The sequence below is a fragment of the Hirundo rustica genome, chromosome 23, assembly GCF_015227805.2.
Source record: "Hirundo rustica isolate bHirRus1 chromosome 23, bHirRus1.pri.v3, whole genome shotgun sequence".
NCBI lineage: Eukaryota > Metazoa > Chordata > Aves > Passeriformes > Hirundinidae > Hirundo > Hirundo rustica.
In genome coordinates, this window is record NC_053472.1 from 919,615 (window position 1) to 937,380 (window position 17,766).

General features: G+C 53.2%; 1 protein-coding gene across 2 annotated transcripts in view; it reads left to right on the top strand.

Moving 5' to 3' along the window:
• The window catches only part of ETS1 (ETS proto-oncogene 1, transcription factor), a 66,999-nt gene that overhangs the window by 41,094 nt on the left and 8,139 nt on the right, over window positions 1-17,766 (top strand). For both annotated transcript variants that reach the window (XM_040085057.2, XM_040085058.2), the window contains 5 exons: window positions 5,076-5,195; window positions 5,646-5,846; window positions 9,122-9,199; window positions 10,150-10,395; window positions 13,812-14,072. In XM_040085057.2, the coding sequence (XP_039940991.1) occupies window positions 5,076-5,195; window positions 5,646-5,846; window positions 9,122-9,199; window positions 10,150-10,395; window positions 13,812-14,072 (906 nt within the window). The remainder of the gene's footprint in view (window positions 1-5,075; window positions 5,196-5,645; window positions 5,847-9,121; window positions 9,200-10,149; window positions 10,396-13,811; window positions 14,073-17,766) is intronic.

Below are 17,766 nucleotides of genomic sequence, written 5' to 3' on the forward strand. Positions count from 1 at the left end.
CGCAGAGCCTCTGGGAAACTCCTGCTCCATCGTCATCCAGCAGTGGGGGGACATCCTGGAGCGTGGGCAGCTCCAGAAGGGTGGGATGGGGCTCCAGGGGGATCTCAGCTGCCTCAGGGCTCAAGGACTGAGGATTCTGAGGGACACAGGCACGAATTCATGGAGCCCTTGGATGCACAGTCCCTGCAAATAATCTTGTTTGCAACCATCGTGAATCCTCCGCCCCAATTTAAACACGGGATCCTGGAATGCTCTGGGTTGGAAGAGACCTTAAAGCCCATCCAGTGCCACCCCTGCCATGGGCAGGGACACCTTCCCCTGTCTCAGGGTGCTCCAAGCCCCATCCAGCCTGGCCTTGGGCACTGCCAGGGATCCAGGGGCAGCCACAGCTGCTCTGGGCACCCTGTGCCAGGGCCTGCCCACCCTCACAGGGAAGAATTTCCTCCTAAAATCTAATCTAAATCTAAATCTAAATCTAAATCTAAATCTAAATCTAAATCTAAATCTACTCTGTTTCATTTTAAAGCCTTTCCCCCTTGTCCCCGTGCCTCTGCCAAGCCATGCAAAATCCTGGAATCTCCATGAGATCCCTGTGCTCCAGGCCTGCGAGGGGGAGGCTGAGGAGACCTCGGGTTCCCGCCCTTGGTGTCCATCCATCCATCAGGGCAGGGACAGGAGGTGCTGTGGGGTCAGGGGGCTCCGCTCTGACCCTCCCCACATCCATTTCCAGCAGCTACCGAGTGAAACCCCACACGGGGACACACTGGGGCTCTGGTGGAAAACAAAGTGAGTGGCCGAGGGGAGCTTGGAGGAGTCACTGACCCCGAGTGGAACCTCGGGTGAAAAATGACTTTGCTCCCATCCTTCTGCTCGGAGCATCCTTTTTTTTTTTTTTTTTTATCCCTGTCTGCCATTTATTTTCTTTCTGCAATCAGCTGCAAATGGCTTTGGCGTGCAGAGGAGCTCTGTGCCTTTGAAGGTCAAAATCCCTAAAGTTTGTAAATCTGAGTCCTTTAAAAAGATCAGATGTGTGGAAATAGTTTACACATGCAGGGCCTGGTGGGAGCAGAGTGGGAATTTGGCTGGGAGATGAACTTGGTGATCTTGGCCTCTTTGCTCCTGGTGTTCTCTCAGGCTCCACGTGCCCCTGGCTGGGGGGTCTGGGCAGGTCCCCCTTAGCACAGAACCCATCCAGGGCAATGTCAGGGTGTTTTATCCTCTTGTCTCTGAAGTCCCATCCCCAGGGATTCGCGGAGCTGAAGGGACCTGGTTTGGAGAAGCCATGGAGCCCCCAGATCCCTCTTTGCCTTGGAAAGATGCAGCCCGATAAAAGCTGTCCCAGGCGAGGCAAATTCTGCATCTCTGCTCTGCAGATGCTGCTGACACAATTCTCCAGGGCGGCTGCAACTCCTGGCACTGTTTAAAAATCAAACCATAACTCCCTGCCTGCTCTCCCAGGAGGGAAATCAAAGGCGGCTCTGTCGGCGCAGGACGAGGACACGGCATCCATGCAGCCAAGTGCACGTGGCAGCCGTGTCAGGGGGGCTTTGATGGGCTCGTAAAAACCAGCCAGAAATCCCAGTCTGGGCCCTGCTGCTGAGCTTGCTCTTGGGATTAAAGCCCCGGCATTCCTAAGCTGGGTTCAGGTGGAACAGCTGGGCCTGGAGCTGGCTCCCGCCCCGGCCCCTGCACACAGCCCTCTGCTCTGTGGGCAGCACTAAAGGGGAGGTTTTATTGGCGCAAGGTTTGATTAAAATCTTGCAAACAGGTTTCAGATGGCACTGAAAGCTGATACCGTGGCAGCTAAGCCGGGCTTGTTGCTTTTGTTCCTGAAATTCTGCTCAACTCTGACCTTTAGGCATCCCAGACTGGAGGCGAAGGGCTGGAGGACGTTGCCAGGGCTGGGTTTGCCTCCACGGGAAGGAATTTCCCTGCACCCAGCAACGCTCCTAGAGTTATAGGATATTCCAGGTTGGAAGGGATTCACAGGGATCACTAAGTCAGACTCCTGGCCCAGCACATAAACCGCCCAGTTTTCAAATAAATATCGTATTATTTAAATAAATTCAGTACGTCCAAAGCAGAAGAGGCAGAATTTAGGGTAAAAAATGTCCATCCACCCCATCTTTCTGAAGCCACCCAGCCGAGCCTTGTCCCCAGACACATCTGCAGGGCTTCACACGCACGTTTGGTTTTCCCTGGGTGAGTTTCCCCCAGCTCTGGGATGCTGCTGACCCAACCAAGGCTTCTGCAGGCTCAGGGCTTTGGGGCTGCTTTGTCCTTAGCAGAAATTTGAACAAGTGGCTGCAACCTCGCAGGAAAAAAGCAGATGGTGTTTCAGTCCTAAATCTGCCGAGCACAACACATTTTGCAGAAGCCTTGAAATGCACATTTGGGTTGATTTGGGTGTTTAAATAGAAACCGTCCTCTGCCATGTTTTTTTTGTTTTTTTTGTTTTTTTTTTTTAATTTTTTATTTGGGAACAGACTGTTTGCTTCCCTGTGACCTCTCCCTGGGAATCACTTTTAAGTCTCCCCTGTTTTGACAGGTTGTTTGTGCAGAGCTCAGCATTCACCTTCCTAAACCGAAATCTTATCCTCCCGCTACTGAAAAATTGATTCGCTGGGTTTGTGCAAAGCCAACCCCACGGATCCTGCACGACCAAACAGCAGGATCAGGGATGGCCCTTTGCTGTTGCAGAGATAAAAATGCCATTGTTCGCCCTGCTCTTGGTGTCTGGCCTGAGGAGCTCACCTCCACACGGGTTTTCATGGGTGATTCAGTGTTAAAATCGGGGTTAGAACTGTTTTCTCAGCCTGGCTCTGACTCATCTTCCCAGGGCAGGCAGGAGCTGCTGTTGAGGCAGGCGGAGGGAGCAGATTCCTGGGTGGTCCCTGTGACCACAGAGCAGGGAGAGCAGAGCATTCAAATGTAACTTGAGGATGAAGGGAAAGGGGCACTGAGCCACTTTCTCCCCGTGTTATCTCGGGCAGCAGATGGGGAACAGAGATAGCGACGGTGGCTGCTCATTTTCCGTGCCCTCTCCAGCCAAATCCAGTAAATAATGAAGCGTAATTTGCCAAACAGCCTTTGGAGGCCGGATTTGCTTTCAAAGGTCCTGATCCTGCCACTGTGGAGGCAATCCTGGATTTGTGTGGTGGGCTGAGGGCAGGAATTGTGTCCTGACAGACTCCACGCTGGGAATTTCACTGTTCCTATCTGAGCCAAGGGTCTGCAAACCATTTATTGAGAGCCTTGGGGACTTGGCTGGAGGATGCAAAGGGAAGGGCGAATTTCTGAATTGGGGCTGAGAGGTGGGAGGGGCAGAAGTTGCTCTGTTTGGCAGTGGAATTGCGTTGGGAGCATCCAGTGGATGATTTGGGGATGTTTTGCAGCGCTGTCACCCTCACCCTGTGCTACAGAGCTGCCTATGGATGTTTATCCATGGAATCACAGCACAGGTTGGAAAAGCCTTCCAAGCTCATGGGGTCCAACCATTCCCCAGCACTGCCAGGCCACCACCAACACATATCCCCAAGAGACACATCCATGTTTTTTAAACTTTTCCAAGGGTGATGACTCCAGCACTGCCCTGGAATTCTATTGTCCCAACCCCTAGATTCCCACTTGGAAAAAAACCAACAAACAGTGTTGGGTTGTTTGGCCTTTAAATGATGCCCATTAATTTGGCTGGGGAGGGCTTGAGTGGAACAGGAATTCCAGACTGGGGCAGACTGGGAAGCAGCTGGCTGTTCCCAGTGGCTTCAGCGCTGCTTCCATCCCTGACTCTGTGTGTTTTCAGGAATACACCAACACTGCCTGGAACAAGCCTTCAGCAGCATTTTGCAGGTGTAAAGGTTTATTAAATCAGGCACTTAATGAACGTGGAGCGATGGAAAACCGCAGTGGCTGGGTTTCCTTCCACAAGACACAGAATTCTTTGATTTTCAGTGTCTGCATCCAGATATTCATGAGAGCACCAAAGACTTTGCCCATAGTGTCGTTTTTCCACTGAGTTTTCATGGAGAATTTCCACTAGGCTGCAGAGCTAAACCAACCTCAGGTGGAAGATTTCCATCTCTGCTGACCAATGCAGTTTTTGGGATGGTGGTTGCTCAAGACTTTCCTTCTCCATGAAAGATGTTTTTCAGGAATACTGAAAGTACGGGAAAAAGAGCCAAACCTCTATTCAGATATTTAGCCTCAAATGATTGCTTTTATTTGTGAGGCTCTTTGGCTACAAAGATCCTTCCAGATAAATTAGAAAAAGGGATTATAAAAAGGAAAGGAAGAGGTTTGTTCCTTGTCAGGGTTTAGTCCAGGCCTGGCTCTCGCCTTGGCCCCGCCGTCCCATGGGATGGCTGGCGTTGTCCGTGACTCACCCGTCGCTCCGTGCTGTGGATGTGCATGACGTAACTCTGGGCTAATGTGGGATTTTCCAGCTCTTTGTTTCCCTTCCCCCCTCAAATGGGGATTCTGCCACTTCTCCATCCTGTCTCAGCCTGCTGTCAGCTCGCTTTTTCATGGAGTCGTAGAATCACGGAGTGGTTTGGGATGGAAGGGACCTTAAAGCCCATCCCATTCCACCTCCTGCCTTGGGCAGAGGCACCTTCCATTATTCCAGCCTATGCACTGTTCCAGCCTGGCCTTGGACCCTTCCAGGGAAGGAGCAGCCCCAGCTCCTCTGGGCAGCCTGTGCCAGGGCCTTCCCACCTTCACAGGGAAGAATTTCCTAGGATGGAGAATTTTCTAGGATTCTTTAATTTTCTCCTTGCTTTTCTTTGGACTGGGATGACAGAGTGGCAATTCAGGGATGCTTTTCCCCTCTTTCTTGCTCACTCTGGTGCGGGACTCTTTGCCTTCCTCAGTGCCTGGAGCTGCTGAGCCACTTCCCAAGCTCCAGACACACCTGGAATGCTGAAGCCAAGCAGGCTGATTTCTGGAAAGGCTTTGATACCATCATCCAGTAGCACATTCCAGAAGTGCAGGGACACCGTGTGCACCTGGCTAGCATTCCCTGACATCTTTCCCAGTCCTGTGTCCTCATGGCCACGTTTCCCTCTTGCTTCTTTCAGACATGGAATGTGCGGATGTGCCTTTATTAACGCCCAGCAGCAAAGAAATGATGTCCCAGGCACTGAAAGCCACGTTCAGCGGCTTTGCCAAGGAACAGCAGCGGCTGGGAATTCCCAAAGGTAAGAGATGGTTTCCCGTGAACAACCACAGTCCCCACAGGGGTTGTGTCCCCCTTCCAGGCTGCCCAGAATTCTCTCCTCAGGTGGTGTTGCCTTTTGAATACCACCTGAAGCTTCTTGGAAGCTTCAGCTGGAAAAACGCGGACAAGAAGCAGCAAGGACCCTTTATCAGAGGCTGGTGACAGGGAGAAACCAAGAAAATTGGAGAAATGGGTGGGAGAAGGGAGTCAGAGATGCGATGGGACTTTCAGAAATCCCAAACAAATCCAAAGCTTGTTCCTTGGATGAAATGTGTCCAGCCTAGGCATGGTGTTCCTCACACCCTGAGGCCAGTGGGCTGCCAATCTCCGTGGATGAGGCTGTGCTAGTGCAGGGCAGCTGGAGCACTGTCTGTGTCCTGTTTTCCGGGGAAAACTGCCTGTGGGTGCTCACTGCTGGATCCCTCTGCAGACCCCCAGCAGTGGACGGAGACGCACGTGCGGGACTGGGTGATGTGGGCAGTGAACGAGTTCAGCCTGAAGGAAGTGGATTTCCAGAAGTTCTGCATGAACGGAGCAGCCCTCTGTGCCCTGGGCAAGGAGTGCTTCCTGGAGCTGGCGCCTGACTTTGTGGGAGATATCCTCTGGGAACACCTGGAGATCCTGCAGAAAGGTGAGTCCTGGAGTCTCCTGGGTGAACTATTCATGGCGTCCTGGCCAGCCTGGTTTTGGGGCTTTCCATAGACGGGGAGGTTTTCACCTTGAGATTTAATCCCAGGAAAAAACATCTTCCAAAGCCCAGCTTTTCAGCAGGATTCCAAATGGGCATCCCAACAGCAGCGGGCAAGGCAAATCCTGGCAGTGCCTCAAAGAGTCAGGGTGTTTGTGCTGGCTGCTTGGCAGGGATCCCCAGTGGGCAGGGACTCTCTGCCTGCCTGGAATCCGTGGTGGGATTTTCCAAAGCATTTTTCCTCAGCCTGTTCAGCTCTTGTTGTGAATTTTACTATTTCCTCCACTGGAACTGGGTACAGGAACACAGCCAAAATCCTACCCGAATTTCCCGTTGGCTATTGGAAGCTGTTTTGCTTTGTTCCATATCCCAGAAAAAGGGTGTTCCATGTCTCCCCAAAACCAGCATTTCTGGGAGGAGAAGCCATCCGTGCCATTCCCTGCATGACAGCATCCAAGGGCATTAACTTTCAGCGGCTGGGAACACACACTTTGGTTTAGGGTGTTGATTTTCCGTGTCTGGATGCCCAGGGGCACTGGGATGGTTTCTAAGGAGCAGGTGAGCAGCTGACCACCTCTGCCTGAGCCACAAGCAGGAGCTGCAGCACACCTGGACTATTTTTCCCAGCTCCTTTCTCTGCAGAGCTATTTGCTTTCCTGGAATGTCCCCTGCGCTGTCCTACTGACCCTGGTGGCAGGAAGGGGAGGGGGAGCACAGTTATTCCTTCCAGGAAACCATTGACAAATGGATGTTAATTGCCCATTACTAATTTTACTGCTACCTGTGGTTTGCAGAAGGTAAACATGGCCCTTCCCAGGCTCTGGGCAGGCCAGGCTGTTTTCCTGCTCTTGGGCTCTAAATCTGGTCTGCCCCTTTTGTTTTGCATATTTTTCATGGAGTGCTTGGATCAACACCAAGCAGTTTAACCAAACAAAGCCAAACCTTGTGGCCAGCCCAATTTCTCCTTGCAATGAGCCATAGCTTGCACCTTCCCACAGCTCTTCTTCCGTGCTGTCCCTGCCCATGGTTGGGAATGGGTGGTCTTCAAGGTCCTTTCCAACCCAACCCGTCCTAGGATTCGGTAATTTTGTGATTTTGTTGGGCTGTGCCCACTGGAGAGGGTGGGATGTGCTGCAGGTACTGACTGAGGCACCAGGGCTGTGTTTGCACCTCCTTCCTGCAGGTTCCTCACACGTGGAGGAACTGATGCTGTAAATTTATGGCAGAGCGGGAATGATGATTTCAGCCAGCACTGACACCTGTGGGTATTCAGACACTGCAGTATTGACGGTACAAAGGCCTGGGATAGGGAAGAGTTCTTCCAAGAAGCTGAAAATCTTTGTGCCTGCCGCAACTCTTCTTCTGAAAGGCCAAAAATGAATAAAGCTGAATTTCTGTGTCTTCACACTGTTGGTGTGGCCCTGGGAACCAAGACATCTCCGTTCCCCGTTTGGTTTCACTGGTGGCTTTGTCACTCTTGCACAAGCAGGGCCCTTGCTCCTCCGATGGGCTCTGAATGTGTTTTCAGTGAGGTATTCAGTGAGTAACAAAGAGCTTCCAAGAAATAACCAGCCTCCCCACCCAGGACTGGTTTCTGTTCCCTGTGAGTCCTGGGGCTCATCTCCAGCCCTGACCAGAGCTGGGCAGTGCTGGTGTTGTACAGAGCAGAGTTGTCCCTGCCACGTCTCTGCCCACGCAGGAGGAGCTGGGGTCTCCCTCTGCACCCGGATGTGACGTGGGAGGAGATCCAGGTGTCTCCAGGCTCAGCCAGGGCTCCAGCTTATCTCTCCATCTCCCCCACCATCATCACTGGGGGTGTTGGTGCTGGGAGCAGTTCTCAACCCCGAAGTGCCTCTCACCTGTGCTGCTGGCCCGGGGTCGTGCTGGGACAGGCTGTGACCCCGCTGTCCCCTGGGCTGACACTGTCCCCTGTGAGCCCTGCGTGACTCACGTACCACAGCCTGCTCAGGGTTTAAAAACAGCACATGGGCACCTTTTCCCTGCACGGATTTAGGTATCTTCAGGTTTATTTTTCCATAATTCTTCCTAAAATAACCTCCTCAGTTACCAGCAGTCAGCAGTGCCCTGCACTTGACTCGAAGCATGGCAGAAGGTTCTCCCCTGCTCTGTGGTCACCCCCTGCCCCTTGGCAGACGCTGTGGAGAGAGGAACAGAGCATTTCTCATTAGTCCTCTGTGTTTGCACAACCCCTCCTTTTGTTAGGGAATATTTTCCAGCCTGCAATCCCCAGAGGAGAGGGCCAAATTTAGGCTCCTCGAAGGCGAACGTGCGTTATCTGTGCTCGGCTTCTCCAGAGCCTCCAGAATCAAACCCAGCCCAGAGCTGCCCGGGGACATTGCTTTGGTTAAAGGAAAGAAAATCTCCCATCCAAATATCCCTGCCCAGAATTCCGCACTGGAACGAGTCAGGTGTTCATGGAAAAACTGCTCAGGGTAGGGGCAAGGGTGGCTTTTACGTGGGAAAGCAAATTCAGCTCAGCCCAGGAGGAGCAAAGTGCTTGGAAAAAGCCACGGGGAGCAGGGAATCCATGTTTTGACAGGTTCTGAGCTCTTTTCCACTGAATTATGCCTATGGGAGGCTGAAATGTGGCATTTTGACCATATACACATGGAGGAGTCCGTGCCAGGAGTGGGGTCAGGGACAGCGAGACAAAGCGGTTTTGAACATGGAACGCTCTACCGACACCAGGCGCTGCACAGGCTGGGAATCCACACAGGTTTGGGGCTGGAGGAGCTGGCTTTGGGATGGGTTACCCGCTCCCTCACACACACCTTCTGCTGTTCTAAAAATAGGGCTTTTCCAGGAAAACAACTGTCCCTGTGTGGGGAGTTGTTCCAGGAGCTCACACATGGAAGTGTGCTCAGCAACCCCCAGGAGAATGAGAGGTGATGAAGCCTGAGGCAAGCAAGGAAATGATGGAGCGGGGAGCTCAGAGCCTCCCAGAGCCCTGACTGAGAAAGCTGTTGCTGTTTGGGCTGGGTTGGTTTTAAGTTCGGCCACACCTGCAGCGGGAATTCCCCAAGGACCGCGGGTTTCTGTGGGATTTCAGCTCCGAGTTAATTTCTGTTGCTCAGAACGTCCCAGTTTAACCCAGGGAGGAGATTTTGGGAAGTTCAGGGCTCTCGGTGTCACAGCAAGTCTTGCACAGCTCCGTGTGCCTTCAGACTGGTGACATTTCCTTCCTTTCCTCTTTGCAGAAGAGGTGAAACCGTACCCAGCAAACGGAGTGAACACCACATACCCCGAGTCCCGCTACACTTCAGACTACTTCATTAGTAAGTCTCAATTAGCAGTGTCAATTATCACCATCATCATGTCTGGGAGCACCTTTGATGAGAGATTTGTCCCACCACAATAGGACTGCACCATGCAAAGGGTGATGTTGTTTTTCCAAGGGTTTAGGGTTGATTTTGGAGCCTTCTGTATTTTTTGGTGGCTGCCTTGTGGGCCAAAATCTGATTTTTTTCCAAGCACTATTTGTTTGAAGTTGCAGCTCGGCAGACTTTGAAAGCAGCTTCAGCACACCTGAGTATTGGGAATTGTGAAAAATCTATTAAAAGAAGGGAGGGAATGAGGGGAGAAGGCTTAATTCTGTACTGCCAGGGAGGAGCCTAGCAAGGACAGGGATGAGTCTCCACCTGCACCCCTGCATTTCCCATTGCCATTGCTTTGGAGGTGTTCCTTAAGGGCTTTGGAAATCTGGGAGATATTTCATGAACCACCAAAAAGCCTAACTGCCCTGAAGAGGAGAGATCTGGGTGAAGTGTGAGGGAGAAATCCTTCACTGTGAGGGTGGGGAGGCCCTGGCACAGGGTGCCCAGAGAGGCTGTGGACTCTAAATCCCTGGAATTGTCCCAGGTCAGGCTGGGCAGGGCTTGGAGCAGCCTGGAATAGTGGAAGGTGTCCCTGCCCATGGCAGAGGTGGGATTGGATGACCTTTAAGGTCCCTTCCAATCCAAAACCTTCTGGGATTCCATCATTCTGTGGATTGGGATTCCAGGCTCCGGCACTGGGGAGAGGTGGCTGTGGAAGGGACTGAACTTTCCAATCAGCAATGAAACATTTTTGCCCCGTTGCTCCTTTGCTGAGACTCCACTCCCCAGGATTCTCCATCTTTTCCCTCTGGGAGGAGGTTGGTGCAATGCACACTGAGGGTTGGGGTGGAGGATGCTCTGGTTCCTCGGGGCTGGTTTTGGGCAGGGTTTGACTCCTCTTGTGCCCCCAGGTTATGGCATCGAGCACGCCCAGTGCGTGCCCCCCTCCGAGTTCTCTGAGCCCAGCTTCATCACCGAGTCCTACCAGACGCTGCACCCCATCAGCTCGGAGGAGCTGCTGTCCCTCAAGTACGAGAGCGATTATCCCTCGGTGCTGCTGCGGGAGCCGGCGCAGGACTCGCTGCAGACAGACTACTTCTCCATCAAGCAGGAGGTGGTGACGCCGGACAACATGTGCATGGGCCGTGCCAGCCGAGGTAAAGCTGGGCTTAAAGCCGGGGCTGCCTTGGATTCCTGCTGTTCTCACCTTCCCTCCCGTGGGAATGTGCGGTGCTAACGCAGCCCTCTCCCAACACGTGCTGGATGCCCTGGTGGCTTTGAGCCCTCCCTGCTCTTCTCTCCAGGGAAAACTCGAGGGAGGTCTTTCTTTCCTCTCCTCTGCTGCCTGTTTTTACATCATCTGCAGAAATGTTTCTGGTGCTGGGCTTTGATGTCAAACCTGAGTCAAATTGAACTGAGCTTTCATGTTATCGGGGAGGACTAACTGCTGGGTGCTTGTAGAAATCCCATTTTTTAGGAGCCCAGGCAAAGCTGCACAAATTCTTTACAAGTTGTCATCAGGAATTGCTGTTCAAGGCTCTGAAGAGTTTTGCACTCTGTGATCTGAAGCCTTTATCCGTTACGCCCAGGGATTTGATGGCTGCTTGTTTGAAATATTCTGCTGTAGCCAATTCCTGAGCTTTGTTACGAGGTGCAGATGTACGGCTGAGGCAGCAGGACCCCCGAATGTTCCTCTCCAAAGAGTTCTAGGTACACGATTCCTGTCTGAGATGGTGGGATTTGAACACCTGAACACTTTGGAGGATCTGAGCCCAAATGGTTTCCCAATTAATGGTATGAGACTGGGAACACGTGGGGCCCACGTGTCTGATTGCTTTGTGATCACATCAGTGATGCCAGGCTGGAGATGTGGCTCTGCCTCTGTTCAAAGCAGAAAGTTTGATCCACAGAGCTCAAAGTCCCTCACAAGTAGGATCATTATCTCCGGATTCCAGGTAGGGAGCCTGAGGCACAGGGAAGAGATGTGACCCTCCTGCCATCCCCCTGAATGGAACTCAGGTGTCCCCAGGCCCAGAATTCATTACAGTGATGTGTTGCTGTGAGCCAGGTTCGATGTGGAGCAGTTAAACCCGTTTATCCAGAGAGCTGAGCATGAGCTGCCTTCCCAGGAAAGCCAGAGCTGCTTTCCAGGGCTGCATCGCACATGCAGCTCATTTGAACTTTCTCTTTTTCCAATTACTCTTCCCTGTAATTACAGGGAAGTTGTTATTCATGTTATTGCCGCTTCTTTGAGGGAGGTGACCTGAGCCAGAAGGGCAGCAGGGTTTTAAGTTTGGGTAAACTTCTCTTTTTGGGGTTGTTTTTCTGCCTAGGTTTCATCGGTATCTTTCCCTTTTCTTGACCTTTTCTTTAACACAGGTGATTTCATCACTCTCACAGTGCAATGGTTCAGGAAGCCTTTTGCAACCATACCTCGAGCCTGTTCTCAGTGGCAAACCCAGAAATGGTTTCAGGGGATGGAAGAGAGAGCCCTGGGTGCTGCTGGTAGCAGCCTTGAGCACTGACTGCAGGAGGCTGTGCTCCACCAGTGCTGCATTTCAGCCGTGGAAGGGCCCTTCGGGGACGCAGATCCTCCCAGGGGCGGGGGAAAGCCTTAATATAAAGCAGAGCCCGGTTAATTTATATTGATGTCCCTCTTTACCTTGCTCTGTCTTACAAGGTTAGTCTGGCACTAAGTCAAGCCCTTCAGCATCACCTCAGCGTGAGGGTTTTGCAGACAGCTGCCTTCTGTGGGGCCTTTAGGAGGAAATCTTGAGGTTCCACGGGAGTTGTTTCTCTCTGCCCTGTCAGCGAGGGTGGCTGCTTGGGAAGTGGAGCTGCCAAACTCATTTAAGCTTCTCCTGAGTAAGTGCAGGGTGTGATTGTTCCACCTAGGTGGAACTTAGGTGAATTTCCAGTGGGCTGACACAAATCACGTCTCTGTCAGCTTCGAATTCCTTTTCTAAAGGAGCCTGTGCTGCAGGACTGCTCAGGGGATTGGTTGTGCCAGTCAGTGTACACACACACACACACAGCAGCGTCGTGTTCCCCTTAGCAGGATTCAGGGAAGGACTGGGGAGTGAAATGCTCAAAAAACTAAGAGAAAGTAGAAAAGAGTTTGAAACAGGGCTGTCCCAGCAGAGTGAAGCCAATGGATCCCAGCTCCCAGTGATTCCAGGCCAGCAGTTGGAGCAGGGCCTGCAGTAGTTGAGTCTTTGCACAGCAAGTGCTCTTCAAACTACAACACAACAAATATCTGGGGGCGTGTGCCAGCGCCCTTCCACGTTCCCCTTCCCCTGGGATTTGCTCTTTGGGCCCAGGCTGTGGGTAGCCCTGCCAATGGAAATTTCTCCAGGAGCTCTTGCACAATCCCAGCAGCTGTTTTTAGCCGGGTTTGGGAAATTAGTGAACTTGAATGATCCTGTTACGCTCGTAGCTCGTCAGGAAAGATGTTGAGCAATCGGCAGCGTAGGGAGATCAGAGGCAGAAATTTCAGTTTGTTCTTTGGGTCCTTTTTTAGCTCTGTTTCAGTACAGAGGCTGCACGGGCTGGCTCTGGGGGGTGTAAATCAGCACGGCTGAGGATCTGGCCTCTCATGTTCTGGCTTTGACTAAAAATACCCCAGAGAGTGACTTTGACACAAACCAGCTGTGCTCACCTTACCAGAGCTGGAAAAAGCTGTTGGAGCTCGCAGCCATTGGCTCTCCTCCTCCATCAAACCTGCGGCTGGATGGAGATTTGGGGCTGGCTGGAACAGATGGCAGCAAAGGGCTGCTTTGTAGTTTGGGAAGAAACATCAAAATTAAAGGAGCTGGGTGTGCCTGAGCAGTGTTTGAATAGGGCTGGCAGATGTAATGAGGGTTTATTGGAGACCTCCAATATCCTTCAGCAGCAAGAGAATCACAGAAATCAGAGTCATAGGAAGGTTTGACTTGGGAGCGACCTTAAAGTTGGTTCCACACCCTGCCATGGGCAGGGACACCTTCCACAGTCCCAGGTTGCTCCAAGCCCCAATGTCCAACCTGGCCTTTGACACTGCCAGGGCTGGGGCAGCCACAGCTTCTCTGGGCACCTGTGCCAGGGCCTGCCCACCCCCTGAATAAAGAGGTCCTGGAGTGCCCATGTTCAGGCTCCTGAGCTCAGCCTTGAGCATCTAAAGTGAATTATATCGCTGACATTGCCTTTTGGAGATGAGGGACCATTTCCAGTCAGCCCCAGGCACCAGTCTGGGGCAGAGAGGCCAGATTTGGGTTTTTCCCCTGTCTCTCTCTGCCTTGCTCTTCTGCCTGAAGTTTTCCAGGGTTTAGCCCTGCTCTGAATGGCAAAGGTAAAAAAAGTATTGCAGGTCTGGGCTGCATAGGTGAAGCCTCGTGTGCTGGCCAGGTGAAGCCTCCTGTGTCAGCCAGGTGAAGCCTCCTGTGTCAGCCAGGGGAAGCCTCCTGTGCCAGCCAGGTGAAACCTTCTGTGCTGGCCAGGTGAAACCTCCTCTGCTGGCCAGGTGAAGCCTCCTGTGTCAGCTAGGGGAAGCCTCCTGTGCCAGCCAGGCCCGTCTCACCTGCTGTGCCTCCTCCAGGTAAGCTGGGAGGCCAGGACTCCTTCGAGAGCATAGAGAGCTACGACAGCTGTGACCGCCTGACGCAGTCCTGGAGCAGCCAGTCCTCCTTCCAGAGCCTGCAGCGCGTCCCCTCCTACGACAGCTTTGACTCCGAGGACTACCCTGCCACCCTGCCCAGCCACAAGCCCAAGGGCACCTTCAAGGACTATGTGAGGGACCGGGCCGACATGAACAAGGACAAGCCTGTCATTCCTGCTGCCGCCCTGGCTGGCTACACAGGTAGGGTACGGTGCTGGGAAACCCCTCTGTGACCCCCAGCCCCTCGGGGGCACCTCCCCATCCCTGGGGGCAGAGCCTCGGGGCGCTCTGGGCTGTCCTGGCTCGCTGGGGCCGGTGCAGGGGTGTGAGGGAAGGTTTGGGGTGTCTCTGGGGTCGGCCCGAGGCTGCATCTCCTCCCAGAGTGGGCATCCCACATGTGCCACACCTCAGGGGGATGTGGCACCTGGCTGGGCACAGGGCACCCGGTCCAAGCAGTGCTTGCTCTCCGTTTGCCCCAGGCTGGCTGTGGCAGGAGCTGGTTTGGTTCCTGAACTCAAGGTGCTGCAGGGCCCCCAGCCCCCCGTGGTGGTGACCGGGGGCACCTCGGCCATGGTGTCCCCTGGGGCAGGAGCAGCCTCACCTCCAGCCCTGCTGTGTGTGGTGGGGATGGACGGATGGATGGGCGGATGGATGGATGGATGATGGATGGATGATGGATGGATGGATGGATGGACGGATGGATGGACGGACGGATGGATGGACGGATGGATGATGGATGGATGGATGGATGGATGGATGGATGGATGATGGATGGATGGATGGATGATGGATGGATGGATGATGGATGGATGGATGGATGGATGGACGGATGGATGGACGGATGGATGGATGGATGGATGGATGGATGGATGGATGGACGGATGGATGGACGGATGGATGGATGGATGATGGATGGATGGATGGATGGATGGATGGATGGATGGATGGACGGATGGATGGACGGATGGATGGATGGATGGATGGACGGATGGATGGACGGATGGATGGACGGATGGATGGACGGATGGACGGATGGATGGACGGATGGACGGATGGATGGATGGACGGACGGATGGATGGATGGATGGATGGATGGATGGACAGATGGGTGGATGGATGGATGGACGGATGGACAGATGGATGGATGGACGGATGGGTGGACGGATGGATGGATGGATGGATGGATGATGGATGGATGGATGCATGGATGGACGGATGGATGGATGGACGGATGGATGGACGGATGGATGGATGGATGGATGGATGGATGGATGGACGGATGGATGGATGGATGGATGGATGGATGGATGGACGGATGGATGGATGGATGGATGGATGATGGATGGATGGATGCATGGATGGACGGATGGATGGATGGACGGATGGATGGACGGATGGATGGATCCTCTCCCCTCTGGCACAGAGGAGCCCAGCTATGCTCTGCACATTGGTGTGAGACAGGGATGGGGAGCTGCCAGAGCCAGCCCAAATGTTTTCCATTCCCTGCACTGGGAGAGATGAGAAGGGGATAGGCCATGGAAACTCTGGCTCTTTATGACAGCCCTTCAGCAATCTGGCATCTCCAAGGAGAGAAGCTTGGTGGGATGGGACTTCCAGCTAAAGCTGAGCTAATCCTTTCCAGCCCTTCTGTGCCACGGCTTTTCCCTGTGCTCTGAGGAAAACTCTGGGGCAGCCTCCTGCCAGCTCCCCTGGCTCTGCACACTCAGATCCGTCCTGCCCCAGCTGGGAGCAGCTGGTGGAAAGAGTTTGTGCCGATAAAGATCATCAGCAGGTTCAGAGCAGATCCTGAGGTGCGACTGTCTCCTCCCACGCACGGCTCATCTTGGGGCTGACTCCGAGCCTTTGTGAGGGTGGGGAGAGGTGCAGGAGGGAGGAAAGGTGGGGAGATAATTTTAGGAGCGCAAAAAAGGAAGTGGTTTGTTGCTATAGCTTTAGTTAGAAAGAGAGCTCAGCCCATCCCGCTGAACGAGGCTCTACCAAGTCCATACAGAATACGAGCGTGCTCTGCACTCCTGAATAGATTGGGGCTTGGGAGAGGAGGGACTGTGACCCGGGGCTCGTCCTCTGCTGCGCCACAGAAATTGATCTTCCTGAGAAAAGAGACCACTGAGCACAAGTTGCTCTTTTTATTCCTCTTTTTATTCCTATTTTCTCCTGACAATGCCTTTCCCTACAGCACCTGGAAGTGCTTTTGGGTATGCAGGAGCCCGGGATGCATTTGAACAGCTGGGGAAACTGAGGCACCGAGGTGCTGGCAAAATCAGGAGCGTTTTTTCCAAGCTGGATATTTCCCTCCACGTTTGTTGTAGCTCATGGATAAGAGTGCAGAAGAGCCACCCCCAGAGAAAGGCGAGGAGCTGAAGGCAGCGGCTGAGCCCGATGTTTTCCCAAGGAATGTTAGCACCCCAAGGGCTGTCCTTGGAGCAGTGCCTTCAGGAAGGGGAGATTTGGGTTCATGAAATGCCAGAGCACAATTCCAAACACTTTGCTCTGCGTAACATTTTCCCTCACCTCATTTCCAATCCCTCTTGGATCTGGGAAGAGAATCCCTTAGCCCAGGCACTTTGGTGGGTTCAATAAGTGGGAACACCTGATTTTTTAAATTTATTTTTGCATTGTTTCACTTAAGAGGATTTAAATGTGGTGAGGAAAATCTGAAATCACTGGGAAATGCTTGAGCTGGAGTTCTGTTTGCCTGCTTGAAGGCTGCTGAGCAATATCCAGTGCTCTAGCCAGCAGAGCCAGCTTTTGCATTTGGGAAAGGTCCCTGGACAGGTGATCCTGGCAGGCAGTGACTCCAGAGGTGTCCTCTGAGCCATTTTAAAGTCCCCAGACCTTCAGCACCGGGTTTTCCAAGCAGAGGGAGCTGAAGCTGGGTCACTGTGAGAGCAGCTCCTGGGGAGAGCGAGTAGAACGTGCTGGGTTTCAAACTGGAGGAGAACTGGGCACTCTCCACTCTCTGGGTTTATGTCAGTGTGAAATATCCCGCTCAGGCTGCCCACTGGGAAGTGCTGGAGGTCTGGCCTGGGCCAGCAGAGTGGGGACTCAGGCAGAGCTCAGGCCTTTTTGCGCACTGCTGTGCTTTACTCGTACTTTGCTCAGGGGAGGAAGTTCTGTCTGGCAGCTAGAGCAGAGGAACTCAGTGTTTGGGCTCTGCTGAGGAGGTGGAGCCTGCCAGGGAGCAGAGCAGGGCTCTGCCAGCCCAGGAACCCCAAACACGCAGGCCTTGGGGTTCCATTTCCCTCTTGAGGACACGCCAGGGTGGCCCAGCTGGACCCGGCAGGGTGAGGAGGGACACCCCATCCCCCATCCCCAGAGCTCTCTGCGCTGACTTCAGGGGCCTGACAATCTCGTTCAGGTTCTGTTACCAGGCCCTGTCTCTGTGCTGCCCAGGGAGGTGGCCCCAGCACATCTCTGATGGTATCTGCCCCAGAGGCGCGTTTTGGGGTGAGAAGGTGCATTTTGGCGGAAGCTCCGTTTGCGTTTGATGTGTTCTTCACCCAGCTCCGAGCGGCCTTTCAGAGCTGCCTTATCTACCCCCACATCTTGACCTATTTTAACAAGTTGCCATGGTTGCTCGCAGAGAGGTTGATGCAATTTTCTTATCTTTTTTTTTTTTTTTTTTTTGGGAGGAGGAAGAGAAATGTAATTGCTCAGGAGTTGGTGAACTTCAGTTTCCATCACTGCAGGGAGGGCAGCCCTGGACACCTGGGTTTGGAGCTTGCTCAGAGCTTGGCCAGCTTGAATTTTACCTGAGGGCACAGCTGGAGCTGTACCAGGGCAGGCTCAGGCTGGAGATCTGGAAAGGTTCTTCCCCCAGAGGGTGCTGGGCACTGCCCAGGCTCCCCAGGGAATGGGCACGGCCCCGAGGCTG